The following is a 22,137-nucleotide window of genomic DNA, read 5'->3' on the forward strand; positions in this document are numbered from 1 at the left end:
TCCAAAAACCACATCTGATTTATTTTCGTTTTTACTAAATATCAGGAAGCATGATCTTCTGTTTCCTCTGCACTGGGAAAAACTTCATAGCTCAGCAGGTCAAAGCAAGTGCTTTACCTGAGAGTAAAATGACACGGTAAACCTCCTCTTCAGTCTGTTTTGTTTGTATTTTATTGCCTGAAGCAGTGAGCACATAGTTTTCCGGTTCGATTACTGTGATTTTCTGCCAGATTTATTGTTGGTGAATTGGGTGTAAGCATACTTATTATGTAGATGGGATACTGTCTCCATAGCAAGGATTTTAACAAGATTTCCATGGAATTGTTCCTGCCAAACTGACATTACTGCTATTGTATTTTCACATACATGTATGTGTATATTAAAAAAATATATAGCTTGTAGTCATGTGAAAAGGTTAGACCGGAACACTGCAGGCATTGTTCCATAGGGTTCATTTCTCAGATTACTGTAATGGAGACCAGCAAACTATCTCCTGGCTTAGTTTTTTAGTCAAATAATTGCAGGGAGTCTTTTCAGTACTAGGTAGTGAAACTTCTAGTTTAGTGAATTCTTATCAAATAAGCACAGAAAGCAGACGAAAACATCCAGTGTTGCTTCACCCTTAACTACTGTACCAGTTCTGCTTTGTGGCATTGAAGTTCTGTAAATCAAGCCTCAGGACTAGGAGGATGCAGAAGGGCCACAAGACAAACAGAAGTTTAAAGAAAACCTGCAGAGAGTTTGCTTGTCAACTTGATGTGTAATAGGTGCAGAAAGGGCAAAACCAGATGGAAGATTGCAGTGTTGGAAAACCTCAGCAGATAGGGGGAAGAGGATGCTCACTGAAATAAGAAGGGACAGCTGTAAGTGGAAAAAACAACATGGAAAGGAAAATGGGACTGTTTTATGCAGGGCAGGGACATATGAGTAGGTAGAGGCAGAGAAATAGTTCAGAGAATATCTGTCTCATCCAGAACTCCACTTGCATGTTTGCCAGACAAACTTTTTTTTTTCTCACCTAAAGTATAGCTGCTGGATTACTTATTGCTGCAATTGCTCCCATGTACTCACTTTGTAGAATGAATGCTTTGCTTTACTTAACATGCAGCATCTGCCTGGGCCAAAATCTCTACCAAGCTCCAAGATGCATTGGTTTTACTATGCTCATTAAGCCTTTTCAGTGCAATATTGTCTGTTGCTCTGATCATGGTGTATGTTCTTGGGTATATGGCTATATATTCATATCTGTACAACAGTGTACAAATACTTGTACCAAGAACAAGCTTGTATCCTAAAGAGTATCTTGAGCAGCCTTGTGTTCTCACATGCAGATCTTTTAGCCTGATTCAAACACAGTCCAGTGCTTGAGCTCGGATTGTCCCAAAATACTACTCTGGAAGAGTATCCTGGCACTCTGTATAGTGCCATATGGATATGAAAACGTAGCTAGAACAGCAGGCTGAAGCAAGTGTGTCTCATGATCATGTTTAGTTAGAGTGAAAAATCAGTCTGAGAAACTAATCTTAAATCAAGCATTTATCTATAGAATATACCTGCTTGACCCTTTCAAGTGTCCCAGACTCTGTTTCATTTCCACAGTTTTGCTGATGCTCTGCTGATGCTTTTCTAGCCTGCTGAAGGCTGGGAGGGGAAAGATGGGGGCTGTGGTCCACCCAGACAGTGAGGTGATGGGAACATGCCAACAAACACTGGAAGGTAGCAGCCCTGGAAAAAGAACAGGCTCGCTATTTACTAGCGCTTATGTTTTCCCCTTGAGTCAGAGCAGAGGGAAGGGGAAAGTGCTGCTGGCAACTCTTCCTCCTGTGAGTTCCACCAGCTTCTGCACTCGCACCCTAACCTGCACCAAACAGGAGGGCAAATCAGTGTGTTTGAAATGGCAATTTCTGTGCTAGCTCTCTGCTGTGTATGACAGGATGCCAAATCAAGAAGAGCTTTGAATTGGTGCTGCTTAAGCATTCTCCTTCATTATAAATTCTCTGGAGAAGGCTAAATGTATTTTAACCCTAAGAAGATATGTTTCATTACACTATACCTGGAAGAATTATTTTGTAAGGTAGAGAGGGAGCTTAGAACTGGTTTCATAAGACAAAATAGAAATAAAAAAGGGATTTAAAAAAATCTTCTGCCCCCTGTATTCTTACAGACAAATCCTTTCCTCCAAGCTAGTTTCTGTCTACAGTCTGTTGGACCCATCTGGTGCTCTTGGAAGTTTCCCTTTTTCTTGCTCCTGAGGCTTACCTGGGCTTGCTCCCTTCAGTATTAACAAGCCCCAGGTGTCTTAACAACCTAGAGACTCCCAGCTCTTTCCATGGTCCCTTTTGCCTGTCCCACACTCTGATCTGGAATTGTCTCCTTGCAGCAGGAGAGGTTGTTCCAAGGCCAGAGCTTGTCTTCCTCCCTGCAAGGCTCCACCTGACCCAGTGCTTTTTCCCCAGAAGAGCAGAATGTGCACCCAGGTATACATCTGGGAGCTACTGTCCTGTCCCACGTCTACACTGCAGACTTACTCTTTTCTGCAGACTTGCAGGTTTTGTACAGAAGAATTCAAATACACACTATCAGGGGAAAAAAACTTGGTAGCAATTTGTTGAGCAGGCAGAAGTGGGAATAACTGCATTACTAATCCAACAGTATTACAGCCTGGATAAACGTAAGACAAAAGGTGAGATTGTGATGCAGATTTGAGGGAATGGATGTTGTGTCAAGATGGCTAGACCTCAGTTGCTTGAAGCTGTTAGAGATATATTAGAGTATACTTTGGATGTAGACCACATGTGCCTTTGGTTTTAAGGATTTGTATTTTAATAGGTCCTTTGCCTGGTTTCTGCCTGTGTTTTCAGTCTGTGATTATGGTCATGTCATCCTGATTCACTTAGTAATAACCTGGCACAGTAGCATTAATAGTAGTGTCATACGTGGATCACTAGATGAGAGTATTTAGTGTTAACTGTGATTTGGTACTTAATAAGTGTTAAAAGCTAACTGTGATTTGGTAGTTAATATAATTATTACCAGTGGTTAAAGGTCTAAAATCAATTTGTAGGAAAAGGTTAGAGAAGATATGCTTAAACTGGTTATTGTCAAATCAACTGGGCCCAAATGAATTCACCCTAGAATACCTAGAAAACTGCCTGAAATAACGTTATGAACATTAGTGCTTACCTTCTCCAAACTTCTCGAAATTGGATGAGATTCTGGAGGCCTGGAACCCAACATCTACTTCTCAAAAGTGGGAAAGAATTAGTTAAGGGAGGATTATAGGTCAGCTAGCTTAACATAGTTCCCAGGAAAAATACTGAAGCAAGTAGATTATTAAACCTAAACAGTGACGAGGAGAGAAGAAAAGGCTAACATAGATTAGTTTAAGTATAGCTTCCCCTTGATAAATCCTGCTTCTTGCTGACAAGGTAACAGGTCTTCTGGGTAGAGGTGAAAAAGCAGATGACATAGATCTTCCTTCTATTAAAGCTTTTAAAATAGTTTAGTTCAGTCTATCTTAGCTTACTATGCGAATGTCATATGAGACTACATTACCATGAATGATAACTTGCTGGGAAACCATACTAAGTAACAAAAGTTATTAAGAGACTCACTGGATTGGAAAACAGATTTCAAAATTATTAAAAAAACAAAAAAATCTTTGAAGTCTCTTTATATTTGGATACTAGTTCATGTTTTCAGTCAGAAAATCTACATGTTAGAGTAGAGATTATGCTTTTATGCTTTTAAATTTGAAGATAAAGGCAAAAGAAGCTGGAAAAGGGATCTGAGTTCATCAGAAGACACTGGATTACAGTTCAGAATGATCTTGATGTATGGGAGAATTGTGCTGCAAGAAGAATATGAATTTTATTACTGACAAATACGAAGCATAATGTTACTGGCAGGAATAATCAGCTGAACAAATACAGCAAGGGGTAATTACTGGCTGGGCAGCAGTTCCATGGAAAAGTTGTACAGATCACAGTGAATAACCTGAATTATGGCCAGCTTTACTCAGTATTTGAAACATTTTGATCAAAGCGATGGTTATCAACTGGAGAGAGCTTGTAAAAGAGTGGTGAGAAAAATTCGGTGGCTAACTTCACATGGGAGAGGTTGAAGAGACTGGGGTCAACAAGAGAAGAGAAGTCTTGAGGAGGGAATTGAGTGATGTTCTTGATGGAGAGAGGAGTGGGAAAAACAAAGCTGATGCTAAGAGGGAGAAAATGGTTTTGGGTTTTTTGTCTGTCGTGGGCAGGAAAACCAAAATGAGCTGAAATTAAAGTGAGAGAGACGTGAGTGTTAGACGTAGGAAAGAACACTTGTGATAAAAATATCTGGTGGTAGTGTGGGATGTCCATTATTGGAGTCATGAGTAATGAACGAGGCACAGACCTTTTGGGAGGGGCCTTAAGGTTGCATGATCCTGCTGTTGATAAGGAATGCACTAGGTGGCCTCCTGAGGCTTCTCCCCACACAAGGATTCTTCTGGATTCAGTGGACAAGTCAAAGAAGGCACATCCTGAAAACAAAAAAAATCTTTAAGTAATTAGTGGACGTTCAGTGGTCACGTTTTTCTCAACATTAATACTCAAAATTATTTGCTTACTTTTTACTAAGCTGCATGTCCTCAATTTACATTACTGACACTGTCTCTTAGGCAAATATTGCTTGTAACTTGTTCCTGTTTTCCAGGTGACTGAAGTGGTATTCAGAAACACAACCTTCTTCAGAGTATAAACTGAAACCATAAGCATGTAGTAGCTGACTGAAAGATAGGAGTTGTCAGCTAAGTGAAATTATAGTGAATGTCATTTGCTGTTTATTGAATATATAATTCACTGTAAATATGTAATTAATGAATTTATTTAGTCATCAATTCCAATACTACATGTGACCCTAAATGTTTTTGTCCCTAGCAATGATGCTTTTGTTTTGCTAGTTGGCAGTGGAATTGCATATTTCATGGTCTTCTCTTTTGCTACAGGTTTTGGGCTGGATCCGAAATGGGGAGTCAATGTTAAATGCTGGGCTTATCACTGCTAGCTCTTTGCAGGAGGCAGAACAGTTACAGAGGGAACATGAGCAATTTCAACATGCAATAGAGGTAAAAGCACCATTTCAGTGACCATAGCCAAGAAGTCCTGGATTACAGTTCATGAGCCTCTGTAAATAGCACTGCAGTAGGGAGATGTATCTCTTCTGTCGTTTTTCATACTTTTGGGTTAACGCTACAATATTTTGAGTTTAGGAAAAGCTGTTGAAATCATCTTATGGCAAAGAGATAAAAACACTTACTGGGAATGTGGTATTTTTGTTCTTCTTCATTTTGGAGCTGCAGTTCCAGGTGAACATATCTCCTCAGTGCCTTTTTGCAGCTTTGTAAAGCGATAACCATTTTTTGATTGGAGAGGAATAAAGAAATTATAATAAATCGAACAAGTCTGTTCACAGCAATTTTACCAAAAATAGTATTTCTGTTTGTTAGAATACAACAATATAATGCTAATTGTTAAAATTAAAAATAAATGGAACAGCAAACATCAGTTTTGTGTATTCTCATATGGTCCTTTAATGTTTACGTTTTTGTTTGACAGTAGGTTTCACTGAAATTTGTGTGTGGTGGTGTGTCCATCCTCATGCCATGAGTTCAAACTAAACTTATCAGATTGGTCATATCTCTGCAAAAAATAGGCAGAGATCTTGAGACTGACTGGAATGCAGTATTATTAAATTATATGTGTGATTGAGGGACTTAGGGTGATGTTGGTTATATATAGCACAGTTTTCAACAACAGTAAAGTTCTCAAAGATTAACCAAAGTTATGATTGATTGGGAAAACTACTTTCAGAAGTAGGCTGTTGTGCAGTAACTCTTTTTATGTTCGTCTGCCATTCTGTGGAGTTTTATGTTTCGCCCTCTCTGGGTGTTTTTTTGTAGGTTTGGGGGAAGGGGGCGGTGTTTTGGTTTGGTGTGTTGGGGTTTTTTTGTTTTGTTTTACAGTTTGCACTATATGTACCCTCATTTTGAGAGCTTTGGTAACTCTTAAGTATAAAAATCATGAGACCTCTAGATGTTTGTCACTTTAAGGAAAGATGATTAGGAAGCTTAAATTCTGAGTTTTCTGGATCATTCTGTACTTGGATATAATAATATGTATTGTAGTTAGAGGTTCCAAATTTTAGGCAAGTATATGTATACACAGAGAACTACAGTTAAAAATTTGCTTAAAATGAATGGAGAGTTGCTTTTTGTATTGTCCTGCATGCCTGCACCTTCATTTGCTCACTACTAATGTGCAGAAGACTGTGATAAAGCTGTGAGGACAGTAATAGCAATCAAGCCAAAATGAGGTACATCTTTTCTGTCGTCTTTTCCCCTCAGTATGAAGGGAAAGAAAATCAACCTGAAATTCATAATTATAACAAAGTGTACTGCAACATAGCATTAAGCCACACATGGCATATCTATGTAGTGGCAGTTGCTTGTAAACTGCTAGATATTGTTGATTTGATGATAAATCTCTACAGGATTTATTTCCTTTGTATTTGCATAAGTGAAGTCATACGGTGACTAATATTAGATGGGTATTTTTAGTTAATGGGTGTTTGTGCATGTGTATAGAAGTGTCATTGACACAGTGGAAATGTGAGGCTTTGAGGTCTTCAAGAAAATAAACTGAAGTATTTCACTGAACTTCTGCATTTTCACCTCTTGTCAGAAAACGCATCAAAGTGCCCTGCAGGTTCAGCAGAAGGCAGAGGCAATGCTGCAGGCTAATCACTATGACATGGATATGATCCGGGAGTGTGCAGAGAAGGTTGCTTCCCATTGGCAACAACTGATGCTGAAGATGGAGGACCGTCTCAAGCTTGTGAATGCCTCTGTTGCCTTCTATAAAACTTCTGAACAGGTACAGAAATGCTACATGATTTATGTCTTCCTTCATTAATTCTTCGGTGTGGCATAAAACAGCATTACCAAAAAAAATGGTTGACTGGGTTTGGTTATATTTACTAATTTGATAACAACTGCAGTTACACAAAAAATGCAAAAAGCAAATCCTCTTACCCGTTGCCTTTAGAAACAGAAACCATGTGTTGCAGCCTTTCAGTATATAAAGTGGTCTTGTAAGACAAAGGCTTCTTACCGAGGCCTGTAGTGACAGGACAAGGGGCAACTGAGAGAGGGTAGATTTAGATCAGATACAGCGAAGACATTTTTTACGATGAGGGTGATGAGACACTGAAACAAGTCGCCCATAGAAGCTGTGGATACCCCATCCCTGGAAGCACTCGAATTCAGGCTGGACGGGGCCTTGAGCAACCTGATCTAGTGAAAGATGTTCCTGGCCATGGCAGGGGGTTGGACTATAGATCATCTTTAAAGGTCCCTTCCAACCCAAACCATTCCATGATAAATGAATAGTAGCCAAATTGTACTAAGAGACTACAGTGTAATTGGTCTGGCTACGCTTGCTTCAATTAGCAAACTTCAAAGAAGGTACACTACCAAAGTGCAGTGGTTATTGGTGGAGACTCAGATCTTCATCTGCCTCTCCTATCACTCTCCTCTTTAATACTCCTCAGATTCTTATTTTTAGTTGAGAAAAGTCTTGTAAAACATTTCCAAGATGAAACACACTCTACAAGTGCTTAGTTGGATTTCTGCTTGTTTCGAGAAGTTTTGCTTGAACCATAAACAAGTTACACAGAGGTTTAAATGGAAATACTTCAGATGCCTAATTCTGTTTTTTGTGTGGGAGTCAGAGAAAAATCAGCTTCATCCTACTTGTCCACAGAACAGTTAGGGGGAAGGCTGGTAAGGTTGCTTCCTCTGCATTCATCTCTTAAGCCTATCCTGCAACAGAGGTGCAGAAAGATGAGCAACTTAGGGATAGCCTTCTGAGCAATTCCATGTAAGCAGGCCAATGCTTACAAACCTACAGCCAAAGTTTGTTGCCTTCTCTTAAGTCCCAGTCAAAACATGTCAGAAGGTAAGGTACATGTAAGGGGTAGATTGGTTTTCCATTCCTTTGGCTTGAATTTGGAATTTTCGTCTTACTGAATTATATTCGATTTGGACTCTTCTTCCTGATAGGTGTGCAGCGTGCTGGAAAGCCTGGAGCAAGAATATAAGCGAGAAGAAGACTGGTGTGGGGGAGCAGACAAACTGGGTCCCAACTCTGAAACAGATCATGTTACTCCCATGATAAGCAAACACCTGGAACAGAAGGAGGCATTCCTAAAGGTAGGGTTTGCTATTTTCTATGGTCTTCTGTGTCTTGGAAAACATGCAGTCGAACACTCACTCTTACAGTGCTGAAATGTATGCGGAGAGCAACAGTGCCCATTCAAAAGCTTCAGGTATGTCCCAAACTGCAGAGATGTGGGAAATGGCACATTAACTGCTTCTGACGGTGATTAGGAGGATACTGCCAAGTGCATAAAATTGTGGCCAGTTTTATAAATATATTTCCTGTTGAACTTCGGTAGATGTCAGGTCTCCCACTGTGACTGAAAAGGAATTGGGAATCACTGCTTTGAGCAACTGTCATTCTAAACAATGCTTAAAGACTGCTGCTTTGGAAGAGAAGAGCCGGTCACATAGTGCTATTGTTGCCTGTGCATCAGAGCAGCTCTCAGATGTACTTGGACTACAGTAGAGTATGGAAGGAGGAAATTGCTAGACTAGCATCTGGGAGTAGTCGGGTTTGTGTAACAGTCTGCAGATAAATGAAAAGTTTTTGTTCCAACTAATGTCTTAATGAAGAAGGTTATTGATCATACTGAATAAATGTGTAACGGATGCTTGCAAAGCAGTGTAACTAACCCTGTAACAAAAGGCTTTTTCCAGCATCACCTTGAAAGATGTCAGAGAATAGAACTTAGCTTTATTAAAAGCCTTCTTGTTCTCAGTGCGCAGATGAGAACATTCAAAAACGTATTAGCATAGCTCTTAAGTATACTGTCAAATGGATCTTTCTGCAGCTGGCATGTGAGTTTCCAGTCTTTGTGTTAAAATAATTTGCGAAATGATTTAGTGTCTCTGATACTGGATCTAACCATGCTACCTTTATCTAACCTTCTAAAGTAGCATTTCATGTTCTGCTTAATAAAAATAAGGCAGCCAGTATATATGTAGCACTTAGTGTACATTAAGATGAAGAAAGCAGCTGAGCTGAGTGTTGGCAATACAGTGGCGAGGGCTGAAAGCTCTCAAGGCCTTCTCTCAGTATTTTAAGGGCAGGTCTTAATATTTTAGCACTTTTGATTTCACTTCAGCAGAGCGTTTTCTTTTTGTTTCAAGTAGTGGTGGATGTTTTGGAATATCCAGGTGATTACATAAGCATGTGCACTCTGTTTATGCAATAAATAACTTTAAGTGGCACATGGCACATACACAAAACAAACTTCTCTGTGAGCTCTGAGTCATGCTGAAAGCTCTAGAGCAGGTAATTGCTTTTCAGGTTGTTCAGATAAAAAGTAATAGCATTTTGTTTGATTTTTTTTTTTGGGGGGGGTGGTTTTTTTTTTTCTGCTGGATAAGTAAGGATTAACCATTATTTGCTGAGAAAACTATTTTAGTGCTTGGGTTGGCTTACTTGTAGAAGTATTTAACAAGCAAAGCTTTCTAAAATTGGAGAGTGTGGGAAATGCACAACAGGGGGATGAGGAAGGTCCTTCATCACTTTCTGGATGTATATGTGTGCATCTTCAAAGAATGTAATACCTCTGACTCTCTAGGCTTGCACGCTGGCTCGGAGGAATGCTGATGTCTTCCTGAAATACCTGCATAGGAACAGCGTAAACATGCCAGGGATGGTGACACACATCAAAGCACCTGAACAACAAGTCAAAAGTAAGGGGTTTCTTGTTCTTTTCTTTTCTCCAAAGAATGTGATCATTATGTGTTGTGATGGGTGTGATGATGGGGGAGTGAAGCCTGCCCAAGTGGAAAGGGTCCTGTCAGGCTTAACAGGAAATAATTAAAATTGCTCGCAGGCTTTGAAGGAGCTGCCAGTCATCAAATTCTCTTATACCCAAATGAAGTTGCTTTGAATTTATTTATCTCCTGCTTACACTTAATCTTCTTTCAATTTGAGACTCAAATGTGCTGCTTTTGTTCAGAGAATGAGATAGTAAACTTCTACATGATAATGTTTGGTCTAAAGCCAAATGGGACCTGATCACTGTAACTCAATGTGTTAGTGTGGTGCATTCTGCGAGTTCCTTGGGAGTGCCAGGGTGATACAAGTTAATCCGTTGAATGATGCCCTTGGACCCTTCATATAGTTGAATCAGTATTAAGAAACTGCATGGAGTACAGGATAGCTGACATGTTTAAATTAGATGTGTAGTCAGGTAGTAGCTGAGGTGAGGAAGGAAAGAGCTAATACATGGGGCTTGGGTTTTGCTGGGATTAATTCAATGTAGTGCAGCTTTAAGGTGTAACATGCACTGTGGGGAATGGAGTAGAGAGAGAAATCTGTAGGGCTTTCAGGGACAAAAGGACAGAAATTAATAGGGTATCCATAACTGATGGGTGAGGTAGGCAGAACAGAGAGCAGAGAGAGATATTCAGAAATAAATATTGGATTTTACTTATTTGCCAGTTGTATTCTGCTTGATGCATTTTGAAGCTGTGACTGAACACTCAGACCGTGCTACAGACTCAAAACCAGAGAAGTCTAATTGTCTAATTAATTGCTGTTTGCAGCTACCCAAAGGGGAGTTATGCAGAGGATGGAGCCAAACTCAGAGGAACACGGCAATAGGACCAGAGGAAAAAGTTGCAGCAAGAAAAATTCTGAATGGATATAAGGAGAAAGTGTTACAGCAAGAGTGAGAAAGCACTGAATAGAGCAGGTAGCTCAGAGAGGTAGTGGAATCTCTGCCCTTGGGAATTTTTAAAACTCAGTTGAACAAGCCCCTGAAAAACTTTGAAGTTAGTCCTGCTTTGAGGAGGAGATTGGAACAGATGGCCTCCAGAGGTCACTTCCACTCTAAATTACTTGATGACTCTATCAAAAAAGGACATGTTCGCTGCTTCACTTTACTACAAGGGGAAAACAGTTTGTGTTAAACTTACCCATGTATCTGACAGTACTCAAATTGAAAATCTCCCTGTGTTGAATTTTTTGTGTTGGAAAGATAATAGGGTATTGGCCATACTTTCCACTCTGAGGAAATAATTGGACTGTGGCAGTTGAAACTTTGAGCATGTAGAGCTAAGACAAAGGATTATTTTTCCTCTGTCCCCAAGGCATCAACATTTATAGAATTGTACAAGACAAAATCTCAATACAAATGCTGGCAGTATCAATAACTGAAGAAGTGTTGCTGACATTTGTCACTCAGCTCTTCTCTTAGTAGTAGACAAAGAAAACAAAGCAGAAGCAAGCAGAAAGTTGTAGCTACCCACTTATTGAGTATAAGAAAAAAATGTTAGGGCTTTTAAACAAACTTTTTAAAAATTCAGTTTTGAAAGCTGTGTAGAAACAGTCATTCTGAGAATGGTAAATGTGTTCAGATGAGGAAAGAGTAGAAAAGTCTCGGCTAATGTCCTTAAGGATAATTATATGTCAGAACTGTAGTGCTATGCGTGTTCTGTGTACATTTAAAATCCTGGATGAATGATACATGTTGAAAAAGCAACAAAAAAGCAACAAAAATCCCCAAGCAGGAAAAAAAATAAGCTATGTGCTCTAATGCTTTTTCCCCACAGGCCATGTAATATATGCTTCTGAGAATTCAACGTGAGTCAGGATAAAACTAGCAAGGACTCCTTCCTTTTAGGTCTCAATGGTATTGTGGTAGCTGGTCAAATGATTTAAAAGTTCACTCTGATCTGCCTGTTCAAATATGCATGTAAGGAAAAAAAAATCTCTTTTCATCTCTTTTCTAAATAGAGGAAAAATAGAGTGTTTTTATTTCATTTTGGTGAAACAGGTTACATGTGTTCTGCTGGACCATTACACACTCATACTCAGGTGTATGCTTGAAACAGTGTGTCAGACTGATCAGTATATAGTATATAAATGAACACTGTAAAAACTTGAGTAACCCTTGAATTTCTGCAGAACTGCTGAACGTTTTTAAAAAAACTAATTTAGTGGCATACTTGATCCTCATTCCCAGCTGCAGATTATGTTATCTAGAAAAATACTGTCTTAATCTAGGCAAAGTAAAGTTTAGCTAAGCACTTCATGGGGAACAGGAATCACAATGGTACTGAATTCTGAGAGGTGTCCTTCTGTCCCTTCATACCAGTGTAAATAATTTCCTTGACCAGCAGTTTAGAGTATCCAAATACTGTATCGGACACTATGTCACAGCTGAATTTTAGGAAGGAGTTGTGGCCTGAAATGGTGCTGTGGCAGGTGGATTCAGTCGGTGACAATTGCTGTAAGCTCAGAAATGGAGCATCTTCATCTTTGCTTCCGCTGCTAATTTCCTGTGCTGCTTTGTTACCTCTGTCTCTGTTGTAAGGGCTGTGACTGAACATAGTGCGGAAACTTGTCTAGTCGTCCTCATATTTTTAGATAGGTTGATAGAGAGTGCAGGATGCATAAAGACAGTTGAAAGCTCTCTGAGCCTGAAGAATAAGCTGGAAGTTGAGGAAACAATCCTAACAAATTTTGGAATCAAAGAAAATAACAACAAGAACAGGCACTATAGTTCAGAAGGCTTGAGATAGAGCTGCTCATCCAAACCTAGTATTAAATGTTGGTGTTCTATAACTTCCTTTGAGTATTTTATAGAATATTTTTTTCTTTTCCTTGTCAGTCCAAGAAATTAATGGCAATAACACTAATGGTGCCCAGCCAAATCTCTCTCACTGGCTTGCCATCTGTATCATGTCCTGACAGGAGAAATTCTATTCCAATTAGCTTAATTCACCTTGCTTGCTCTTTGTCAGAACTACTCCACTTGCGTCACTGTCAAGATGTCTCTTTTTATATGGTGTGTCCAGTTGGGTGTATTGCATTGTATAATGATAGTCCTCTGTGTGTCTGCCTCCCCCCCCACCCCCCATGAGCAGATCAACTCATGGCTTGGCTAAGGGACAGATTGGTTGAGGTATATTTGAGGGTAGCCTGCCCAGCAGGAAGAAAACCTTGGCTGCAGTGACCAGATTCCAATCAAAAGCAAGTTCTGAGTGATCTCGATGCTCTGTGGCAAGTGGGAATACGGTGCTTCCAAGCAGGAGGATGTTGGCAGTGATGCAGACAGGTTTCATAATCCTCAGGGAGACTGTGACGAGTGGTTGTAATTGGTCCCAGATTACTGACAGAGATATAGAGAGATGCTTTTTCCCTCAGGCTCCTTTTATTTGAGCTTCTGTGTCAAACTGTTTCTTGGAGTTGTTAGCTTTTGGGATGTCAGACATGGTGGACCCACACAGTGGGGCAGCGGAAGGCAGAGGCATTAAGAGACACCTAGCACCTGAGAGCCTCCATTTGTAATTATGGAAAATAGCCAGCTGTAGGTGTAAGCAGAGAAGCAAGTAAAGTGTTATTGTGAAGAATGAGCCTTTTTTGTGGTCTCTTCTGCTTCTGGTAGACTTCCCCTTGGGTTCCTTGCACTTTAGGCAGAATTACCTGGCAAGACATGTCGGGTGTCCCCATTTCCATGTATTTCAGCTTGCCATCTGGGTTTGCAGTAGCTACAAAGTCTGGTAGGGCTGCTGCTCTGGAAGAAGCAGTGGGTAAAGTGAGCTTCACAAGAAACTGCTAGGACTTCTTTGTTTGAAGAAAAAAAAACAATAAACATTAAAGAAGCAGAGTTCAGATAAAAACTTCTGCATATTGTAAGCAGAAGGTCTTTGCCATCCAGGAAGAATTTATAAGCCAGACATGTGGAAATGCAGGTTAACAGTGGAATTTGGATGTGACTTCCGAATGGCATACAGTTTCTGAAACTCAGGAATGGAATAACAATATGTGGAGTTAATTATTTGATTACCTGGAAATTCTCTCAAGGCTCAATGAACACTCATATTTGAACAAGTCAACTTACTCAGTTATACTGCTGTTGCTTTTGATTATTTTTTTGAGGGGGGATTACAAACTTCGTAATTTTTGTGTATTTTTTATTACTTAGGTTTCTGTACATTTAATATCTGCTTATGTTGCATTTGTTCTTGTAGTGACCTAAGGTTATGTATTTGCCCATATTAAATTATTAAAATATTTTGTAGGAGACTGGTATATTCAGAAAAGTGGGGGTTTTATTATGATTAATATGACATGTTAAGCATGTTATGATTACGTGTGCATGCTTGTTCTTTCTGAGGAAACCCCGTCAAGAACCATCTTTATCAGACTACGTTTTCAATTCTGTTACAAACGGTGGCAGTCCCTGTATGAAAAATATTTCAGAGAAAAAACATGTTACTAGTAAGTTTTAATTGCATCTCTAGTTTCTTTAACCAACATTTCTGTAAATAATAATGAAACAGGAACACTCTGTGTTTCATGAGTATCAGGAAAAAGAGCAAAACAAAGAGTAACAGAAAGAGTAAGTGTATTGTGAATTCTACAATATAAAGTACTTTATTCTGCTGATTTTTATGTGATATTTCAAAATTGGTTGTCATAACCTATGTTGGAACTATTTTCATTTCTTCAGATATCTTGAATGAACTCTTCCAGAGGGAGAACCGTGTGCTGCATTACTGGACCATGCGTAAAAGACGCCTTGATCAATGCCAACAGTATGTGGTGTTTGAAAGAAGTGCTAAACAGGTGAGGGTTTTATATAAAAAATCCTCTTCAGTGTGATCAAGGTTTGTCATAGACTGACTTGTCCCACAATAACAAATTTGCCATTGACTTCAATATTTCAAATGGCTGAAAGATCAATGATTAAAATAGAAAGTAAGTTAAATTATTTGCTCTTCCTTTAATACAGAACAACGAAATCTGTTGAGGCAGGGTGTCTTGACTGCTGTAACTTAAAGGTAGTGTTTTGCTTCTGCCAGCTTGATGTGGTACTGGTGAATCTCATTTCTGCAAGCTTGTGTTTGACAAATTGTTACGCTTGTTAACTTTTACACACACACCTAATTTGATCAGGGAAATAACAGGCAGCAACATTTTTCTCTGATGTTGGGGGAAAAACTATCTAATTAAGTTGATTGACAGTTCTAGAAAACTGACAAGTTGGATAACTCATTAAACAATAATAACTGAATTACTTTGGAAATTTTTTGCAATTCTGCGTGTACTTGGTTTCATGGTTTCTTGCATGGTAGATCCACCTCACTGTATTTTGTTGAATTTATCAGTCTGGAAAGAGCTATTAAGTAACTACCACACACAGAAAAAATCCACTTCACTAATCAAAACACAAACCATAAAAATAAGTAGAGGATTCCAAGGCAGAATTAGTAACTGGAATGATCTGCAATGGCTGTTTACTTTTTTTTTTAACTGGATATAGGACAAAGAAAGGAAGCTATCTGTTCCTGTTCTGCAGAAAAGGACACAACGCCCATAGTATGAAATATAGTTAGATCTACTTTAAAGGACTCAAAACCCTAATTTTTTATTTTTTTCTGAGAGCCAGTGTAGGCACAGGCTTAAATACTAGTGGTCTGTTTTGATGTCTTGAAAGATTTCTAAAGCCTGTCTTTCATGATTTCAAAAAGAAAGTAATGCAAGATAAATCTTGGAGTGAAGTTAAAGATTAATACCTCTTTAAAACAACAACACCCCTTCCCTGCCCCCCACCCCACTTTTGAATAACCTGAACTCCAACCTCTGCCAAGCACATGAACTACTTGCTTTTGTATAGAGATTACTGACTAAGAGTCAAACATTGGAGAAAAAGATCTGTCAGCGTTTTCATTGTAAATCCCATTTTTCAGCAATCCACAATTCAGTCATGGCAAACCATATAGGGCTTCACATTGATTAGCCAGAAAATGGAAATGTTGCTGTCTTCATTTAGATTTTTGTTTGGAAGTTGGAAGAACCCATTCTTCCTGCTTTCAGAACTTGATGCCCTGCTATGGGAGCATATACCATAGTAGTTTGCAAGGAAGATGGTAGATTCAAATCGTTCCAGAGTTGAGGGCTCACCTGGTCACTAAATTGATTTCTCCAGTTCTTGTATGGTGATACATGTCTTCAACATGCAATCCTGATCCTCACATGAAATGAGAGCTGGTCTAAACTGTAGGAATTAACATGGAGATGAATTTTCTGTCATGTTGTGGCTCTAGAGAGCTGCCAAAAAGTTATGAAAGGTCAACATTTGGGGAGAGGAAGTTTTTTTTTGTTTATCATTCATTCCAGCATTGTGTCATAAACCCACCAAAAAAAGGTGGAGGTTAAAAAGTTAAAAGCAAGAAGTATCAAAATAAATGTTGTTTGTAGTATCAGCAGTAGCCATGCTGCTTGTCCATATCAGTCTTTACTTGCAAAGATTGGCGTTAGAATGACAAGGGGCATTGCACAGGTGGTTGGTTGAAGTGTCCCTTTTCTCGACACTAGTCCAAGAGTTGTTGGCTTGTTTCTATCAGCAGTGCTTGAGAAGTACAGTTCCATCTCATCAGGCTTGCATCTGCACTGGTATGTGACTAGGTAAATGGCATCTTAGCATTCACATTCAGTGTTGAATTTTAAAGGCTTTCTACCCACTTTAGTTTTTGTACCAAGAGGCAAAAGCATCCTAAGTGGAAGGAAGAGAATCAAAGTTGTTCAGTCACAGCCTTGATGAGCTTAAATTGTTGGTGGAATTATAATACAGATGATGCCTTTTCTCAATCAGTGTAAGGCTATGCTCTTGAAAAATAACATATCTACTGTCCATCAAGATAAAACTTTTCCTGTTCTTGGTAATATTGATAGATAAAAGGTTAAACTGAAAGTATGAGAGATAAAAGGAAGAATGAGAACCCATGAGGAATTGATTATTTTTTCTCTTGGGGTATTAAATTTTTTTCTAGTGCTGTATATATTTACTGAAGATACAGAAGGTACACGTGCATTTCGTAACAAGACAGTCCTGAGCAAGCTCTATTAAACTCTTTGAACATTCGACATTGACTGTCAGAATCAAGAAGTTTCTAAGTTCATGTGCCTCTGCACACTGCTGTAGTAGCCTGTATTAAGAGCTGCAAAACAACTCGATAATGTCAGTCTTACGTTACATTTTTTTTATTTTATTTTTACTATTACGTGGCAATTTGGGAGGACTTTTTTTTTTTTCCCAATAGCCAGGGAGTAGGATTCCTCACAATCACTAAGTTATGCTTAAAAGGGCAGCAAATACTAATGTGGGTAGAACATAGTTAGTAACCTGGATCAGCATAGTTCATAATAGGGAGAGAGTAAGGTGCCAGGATGTGGAAGGGAAACAATTTTAGATTGCCATTCTTAGTTCTTATCTTTTACTATGTATACATACGTTCATTGGTTTAACTGATAGATCTCACCATTCTTCCACTGCTGTGGGTTTAATTTCTAGGAGTACCTGTAACTACAGACCATACTTTGTGAGGCTGGAATACAAGTCAACTAGAGAGTGAAATGATAGTTAAATCTTATGTGCTTGGAAAGTTTAGCATACACATTTGGCAGTCTTATGTACATTTTTACAAGTTGGAAAGTGCATATTTCTGATTACAGCTGTCCTGTGTTGCACCAAAAAAGTTATTTTTGCTCTATTGGGGAGTATACTAACAAAACTGTAGATGTAGTCAGTTAGAACCTTTTAATAGTGGACTACTATAGTCCTGTAGTAGTGGACTTCCCTGAAGTATTCAGACTCATGTGTCAGTTGTTTAATTATTGAAGCATTGCTTCATAGACTAAGTGAATTATTTCAGAGTTACAAACTGTTGATATTGTAGAGGTATTAGATGATTGCCATGAGTGACATAGAAGAAAGTTTACCTGTGGCCAATCTGTGTTTGTGAAATACTGATTACAGATGGTTTCTATTAGCAAAAGTATGTTGCCTTCTCTCTTACTTTTCCTTCATTATTGCTTTATTTAGGCCCTGGAATGGATTCATGACAATGGAGAGTTTTATTTATCCACACATACTTCCACTGGCTCCAGTATCCAGCACACTCAAGAGCTGTTAAAAGAACATGAAGAATTTCAGATCACAGCAAAGGTAAAATAAATAAATAAAATTATGTAAGATTTGAAAAAACCAAAACAACCCAAATTCCCCCCCTCCCCCCAAAAAAACCCCAAGGATGTGTCCATCAAGATTTGTTTACTTGCAGTGGCTTTCTCTTTGTATTTCTGCTGGGAACAGAATAAACCAAAAGTGAATCAGAAAATAATCACTGTTATGGGAGCTCCATCAGCCCTATGTGCAGTAGATTTCTTATGACAGAATTGTAGTGAGGTAGCTTAAAAATATTTTTAAAAAAACCTACAAATCTTGCAAGGCCTTTTGATTTCCACTTTTATATTCTCATGTCTATGGATTACTGCATGTTTATTTAGGATATAAAATACAACAAGGCATATTATTATTCAGCTGTGATTTAATTAGAAGACAGTAGAAAAAATACAGCTTTACTTGTTAGGTTACTCATTTTATTAAAGTATTCTGTGATTCTGCTGTAACTTTCTGAGCCGTGGCAGCATTATGTTGTTTTACATCTCTGGAGGCCTATACAGAGATGCAGATGTCACTTGTGAGGCTTAAAAGTTTTCACATGGGAAAGACAGGCAACTAGTGCGTGACTGAAGTACCTGAGCTTACGTGACCTTGTCTCTCTGTTTTGTCACCTGTTCAAACTGTCACCTGTTTCCACATCTTGGCTCTCCAGTCTTCATAGAGAAATAATGCATCCCAAGAAAGTAAGCAAGTGTTCATTTGTTTGAAGGACCACCTCAGAAGAGAAGAGATTTAGAGATGGAGTTGGTCATGGGACATGTGGGGAGGGAGAAAAGAGAATCCAGAAAGAACTTTTGCTTTTCAAATCCGGATTTTCTTCCTTCTGAGTTTTGTTCTAGCCTTTGTTCTGCTGGATCCTTTCCAGCATGCAGAGCACCACTGCCCCCCTTGTTTCCTCTGTCAGTCAGCAGATGACGTGAGTGCCGCTTTTGAAAGGATGTTGTTAGTGCCACTCCCTTGGCATTTCGCTGCCTGTTGGGAGGATGTATTAGCTTTTGCTAATTCCATAGTGAAAAGAAATGCTCGGACAAGGGACCATTAGGAAAGAAAGAGAATGAAAAAAAAAAAAGGGGGGGGGCAAACACTGATTTTCCAACTGACATAAGAAATTCAAGTTCTTCCTGACTGTTTTGCTTAACTCCCTGTTACCAAGGGCCATGACAGTACACTTTACTCTGACGTTGTGTCAGAGAGAGAGAGAGAGATGGAGGTATAAACTCATCCATTGTGGATGATTTATGATTTACATGAAAGAAAATGCATAGTCTTAGGCAGCTTGTTACTTGGAAAAGCGCTTAGTTACAGGTTTGGTGGTGGCGCCTTGTTTTCTTAGTTTCTCTCAAACAACTGTGTGACAGCATAACATCATATAAAAAAGATCTAAAGAATATAGTCTTAATCTATTAAAGCGTAAAGCATATAACAAGACATATCTCCATCTCAACATTTCAGTGATGTCTAGAGGAGATGAGCTCTTGAAACTGTGGGCCAGGTCCAATACCAGTGCTTCAGTGGTAATGAACAAAATTTCCTCTTTGGCATCAAAACCCTTTTGTGTTCATGTGAGGAGAATACCCATGCTCTGAAAAGCTTGCCTAGCAGAATTTAATCTCTGGGTTAGATATGGAGCACATTTTTGAAAGAAAAATAAACAACCTGTTTCTAGTCATGTAATAATAAAACCCAAGGAAACATATATTCATTTTGTGCTATTTTTATTAAGAAAAAGGTATCTGTTTAAAGGAGTTCTGGGAAGAGAGAGGAGGAAGCTAGCTCCTTTGATGGCTTCTCCAACTGCACTTAGTAGCAGGTTAAGCAAAGTGACCCCCTTCATGACGGTAGAGCTAGTAACTGTTCGATATTTTCCTGTTTTCATAGCAAACCAAAGAGAGGGTGAAGTTGTTGATACAGCTGGCTGATGGCTTTTGTGAAAAAGGGCATGCTCATGCAACTGAGATTAAAAAATGTGTCACAGCAGTGGATAAGAGGTACAGAGACTTTTCCCTGCGCATGGAGAAGTACAGGACCTCTTTAGAGAAAGCTCTGGGTATTTCCTCCGATTCCAATAAATCGGTAAGAGAAATTTGAGTGTGATGACAGACAAACAAGCATTGCTTGCATTTGATTTAGCTATCGTTTTCTCCTGTCTCCTTCCTTAATCCATTCTTCCTTTCTTTATTAAAGAGCAAAAGCTTGCAGCTGGATATAATCCCGGCCAGTGTCCCTGGGTCAGAGGTGAAACTGCGCGATGCTGCTCATGAGCTTAATGAAGAAAAACGGAAGTCTGCCCGCAGGAAAGAGTAATAAATTTATTTCTTTTTAATCAATGAGAATGCATAAATCAATCCTGATAATGAAACAACTGTCATGACTTGTCTGGCAGTTAGAAATTGGATAAATGGTAAAAAGAGTGTCATATTACTCAATAGCTCCTATTGCCTTTTATTCACATGCTTGTTCTCACAGACAATTCTAGCATGTCAGAATCTTAAACTTTCAAAACTATGTTAGACTTCTTTTAATGCGCTTTTTTCTTTTTAGAAATAATGTGAAATAAATGTGTAAGGGGTAGAGGGAGGAAAACAGTTAAATGACTGTAGCAAGTGAAAAGCATTTGAGAAAAAATTCCATCTCCTTCCCCATTTCTTTTTGTGCTGGTTGGTAATGGAGGGATGTTACCTCTTATGTTTCCTTCATCTGTTGTCTCTTTTCACATTGCTGTCCTCAGATTTTTCTTGCAGCAGTGGAAAAAGCAAAAGCTGATGAGGAGAAAGATGTGTTCTGGTTGCTATGCATTCATAATGATCTAACAGACTGAGATTTGATTATTCTTTCTGTTGTCACCTAAGGTTCATTATGGCTGAGCTAATTCAGACAGAAAAGGCTTACGTAAGAGACCTCCGGGAATGCATGGATGTAAGTTTTCTTTTTTTCGCTAATCTTTGAAGACAGGATTCAATCCATTGCCTTCCGTTTCTTTCTGGTTTTAACAGCCGAGCATGATTGGTTTGCAGTCATAGGACCAAATTAAGTATCTTTTCTGCTATTAAGAAGAAACTTAGAATTACATCTGGTAACAGCCACTTCAGAATTCATCCTGTATGTTTTGGTTTTGTCAGTATTGAGTTTCAGCATTTGATCTTTTCCCAATTCATAAACATGTGGGTTTTTTGTTGTAGAGAGGGGAGGGAAAAAGGGAGGGCTTTACTTGATTTGCTTTGCTAGCAATAGAGAAGAGCTTGTGTTAATTCTCTTGTTATCTGTATCACATGTTCTGCTACTAGCTGACTTTTTGAATAGAAATGCCGAGAGATTCCGTGGAAAAGTGCCCAGTAATTGTTATGCTGAAGCAAGTGATGTTCAGTGTTAGCTGTTGCACAAAGCATGAACTTCTAGACTGCAGACATGACCTTGATAAGGAATATCCTGAAGCATTAGAGGTTGTCAAGATACCTGTGCTGGTTTTGGCTGGGATGGGGTTAACTTTCTTCATAGCAGCTAGTATGGGGCTGTGTTTTGGATTGTATGGGGCTGTGTTTTGGATTTGGGTTGGAAACAATGTTGATAAAGCAGGAATGTTCTAGTTACTGCTGAGCAGGGCTCACACAGCACCAAGGCCTTTTCTGCTCCTCACCCCACCCCACCAGCGAGTAGGCTGGGGGTGCACGGGAAGTTGGGAGGGGACACAGCCGGGACAGCTGACCCCAACTGACCAAAGGGCTATTCCATACCATATGACATCATGCTCAGTATATAAAGCCGGGGGAGGAAGAAGGAAGGTGGGGACATTCGGAGTAATGGCGTTTGTCTTCCCGAGCAACCGCTACGCGTGATAGAGTCCTGCTTTCCTGCAGATAGCTGAACACCTGCCTGCCGACGGGAAGTGGTGAATTAATTCCTTCCTTTGCTTTGCTTCTCCGCGCAGTGTTCTTTTGCTCTACCTATTAAACTGTTTTTATCTCAGCCCACGAGTTTTCTCACTTT

General features: G+C 39.1%; 1 protein-coding gene across 1 annotated transcript in view; it reads left to right on the top strand.

Annotated features, from left to right (window-relative positions):
- The window catches only part of TRIO (trio Rho guanine nucleotide exchange factor), a 255,702-nt gene that overhangs the window by 139,120 nt on the left and 94,445 nt on the right, over positions 1-22,137 (top strand). The window contains exons 16-24 of the mRNA XM_059836123.1: positions 4,991-5,110; positions 6,726-6,917; positions 8,105-8,254; positions 9,751-9,865; positions 14,638-14,753; positions 18,013-18,135; positions 20,032-20,226; positions 20,338-20,453; positions 21,003-21,069. Coding sequence (XP_059692106.1) covers positions 4,991-5,110; positions 6,726-6,917; positions 8,105-8,254; positions 9,751-9,865; positions 14,638-14,753; positions 18,013-18,135; positions 20,032-20,226; positions 20,338-20,453; positions 21,003-21,069 — 1,194 coding nt within the window. The remainder of the gene's footprint in view (positions 1-4,990; positions 5,111-6,725; positions 6,918-8,104; positions 8,255-9,750; positions 9,866-14,637; positions 14,754-18,012; positions 18,136-20,031; positions 20,227-20,337; positions 20,454-21,002; positions 21,070-22,137) is intronic.

This window comes from Gavia stellata, chromosome 3, assembly GCF_030936135.1.
Source record: "Gavia stellata isolate bGavSte3 chromosome 3, bGavSte3.hap2, whole genome shotgun sequence".
Lineage (NCBI taxonomy): Eukaryota > Metazoa > Chordata > Aves > Gaviiformes > Gaviidae > Gavia > Gavia stellata.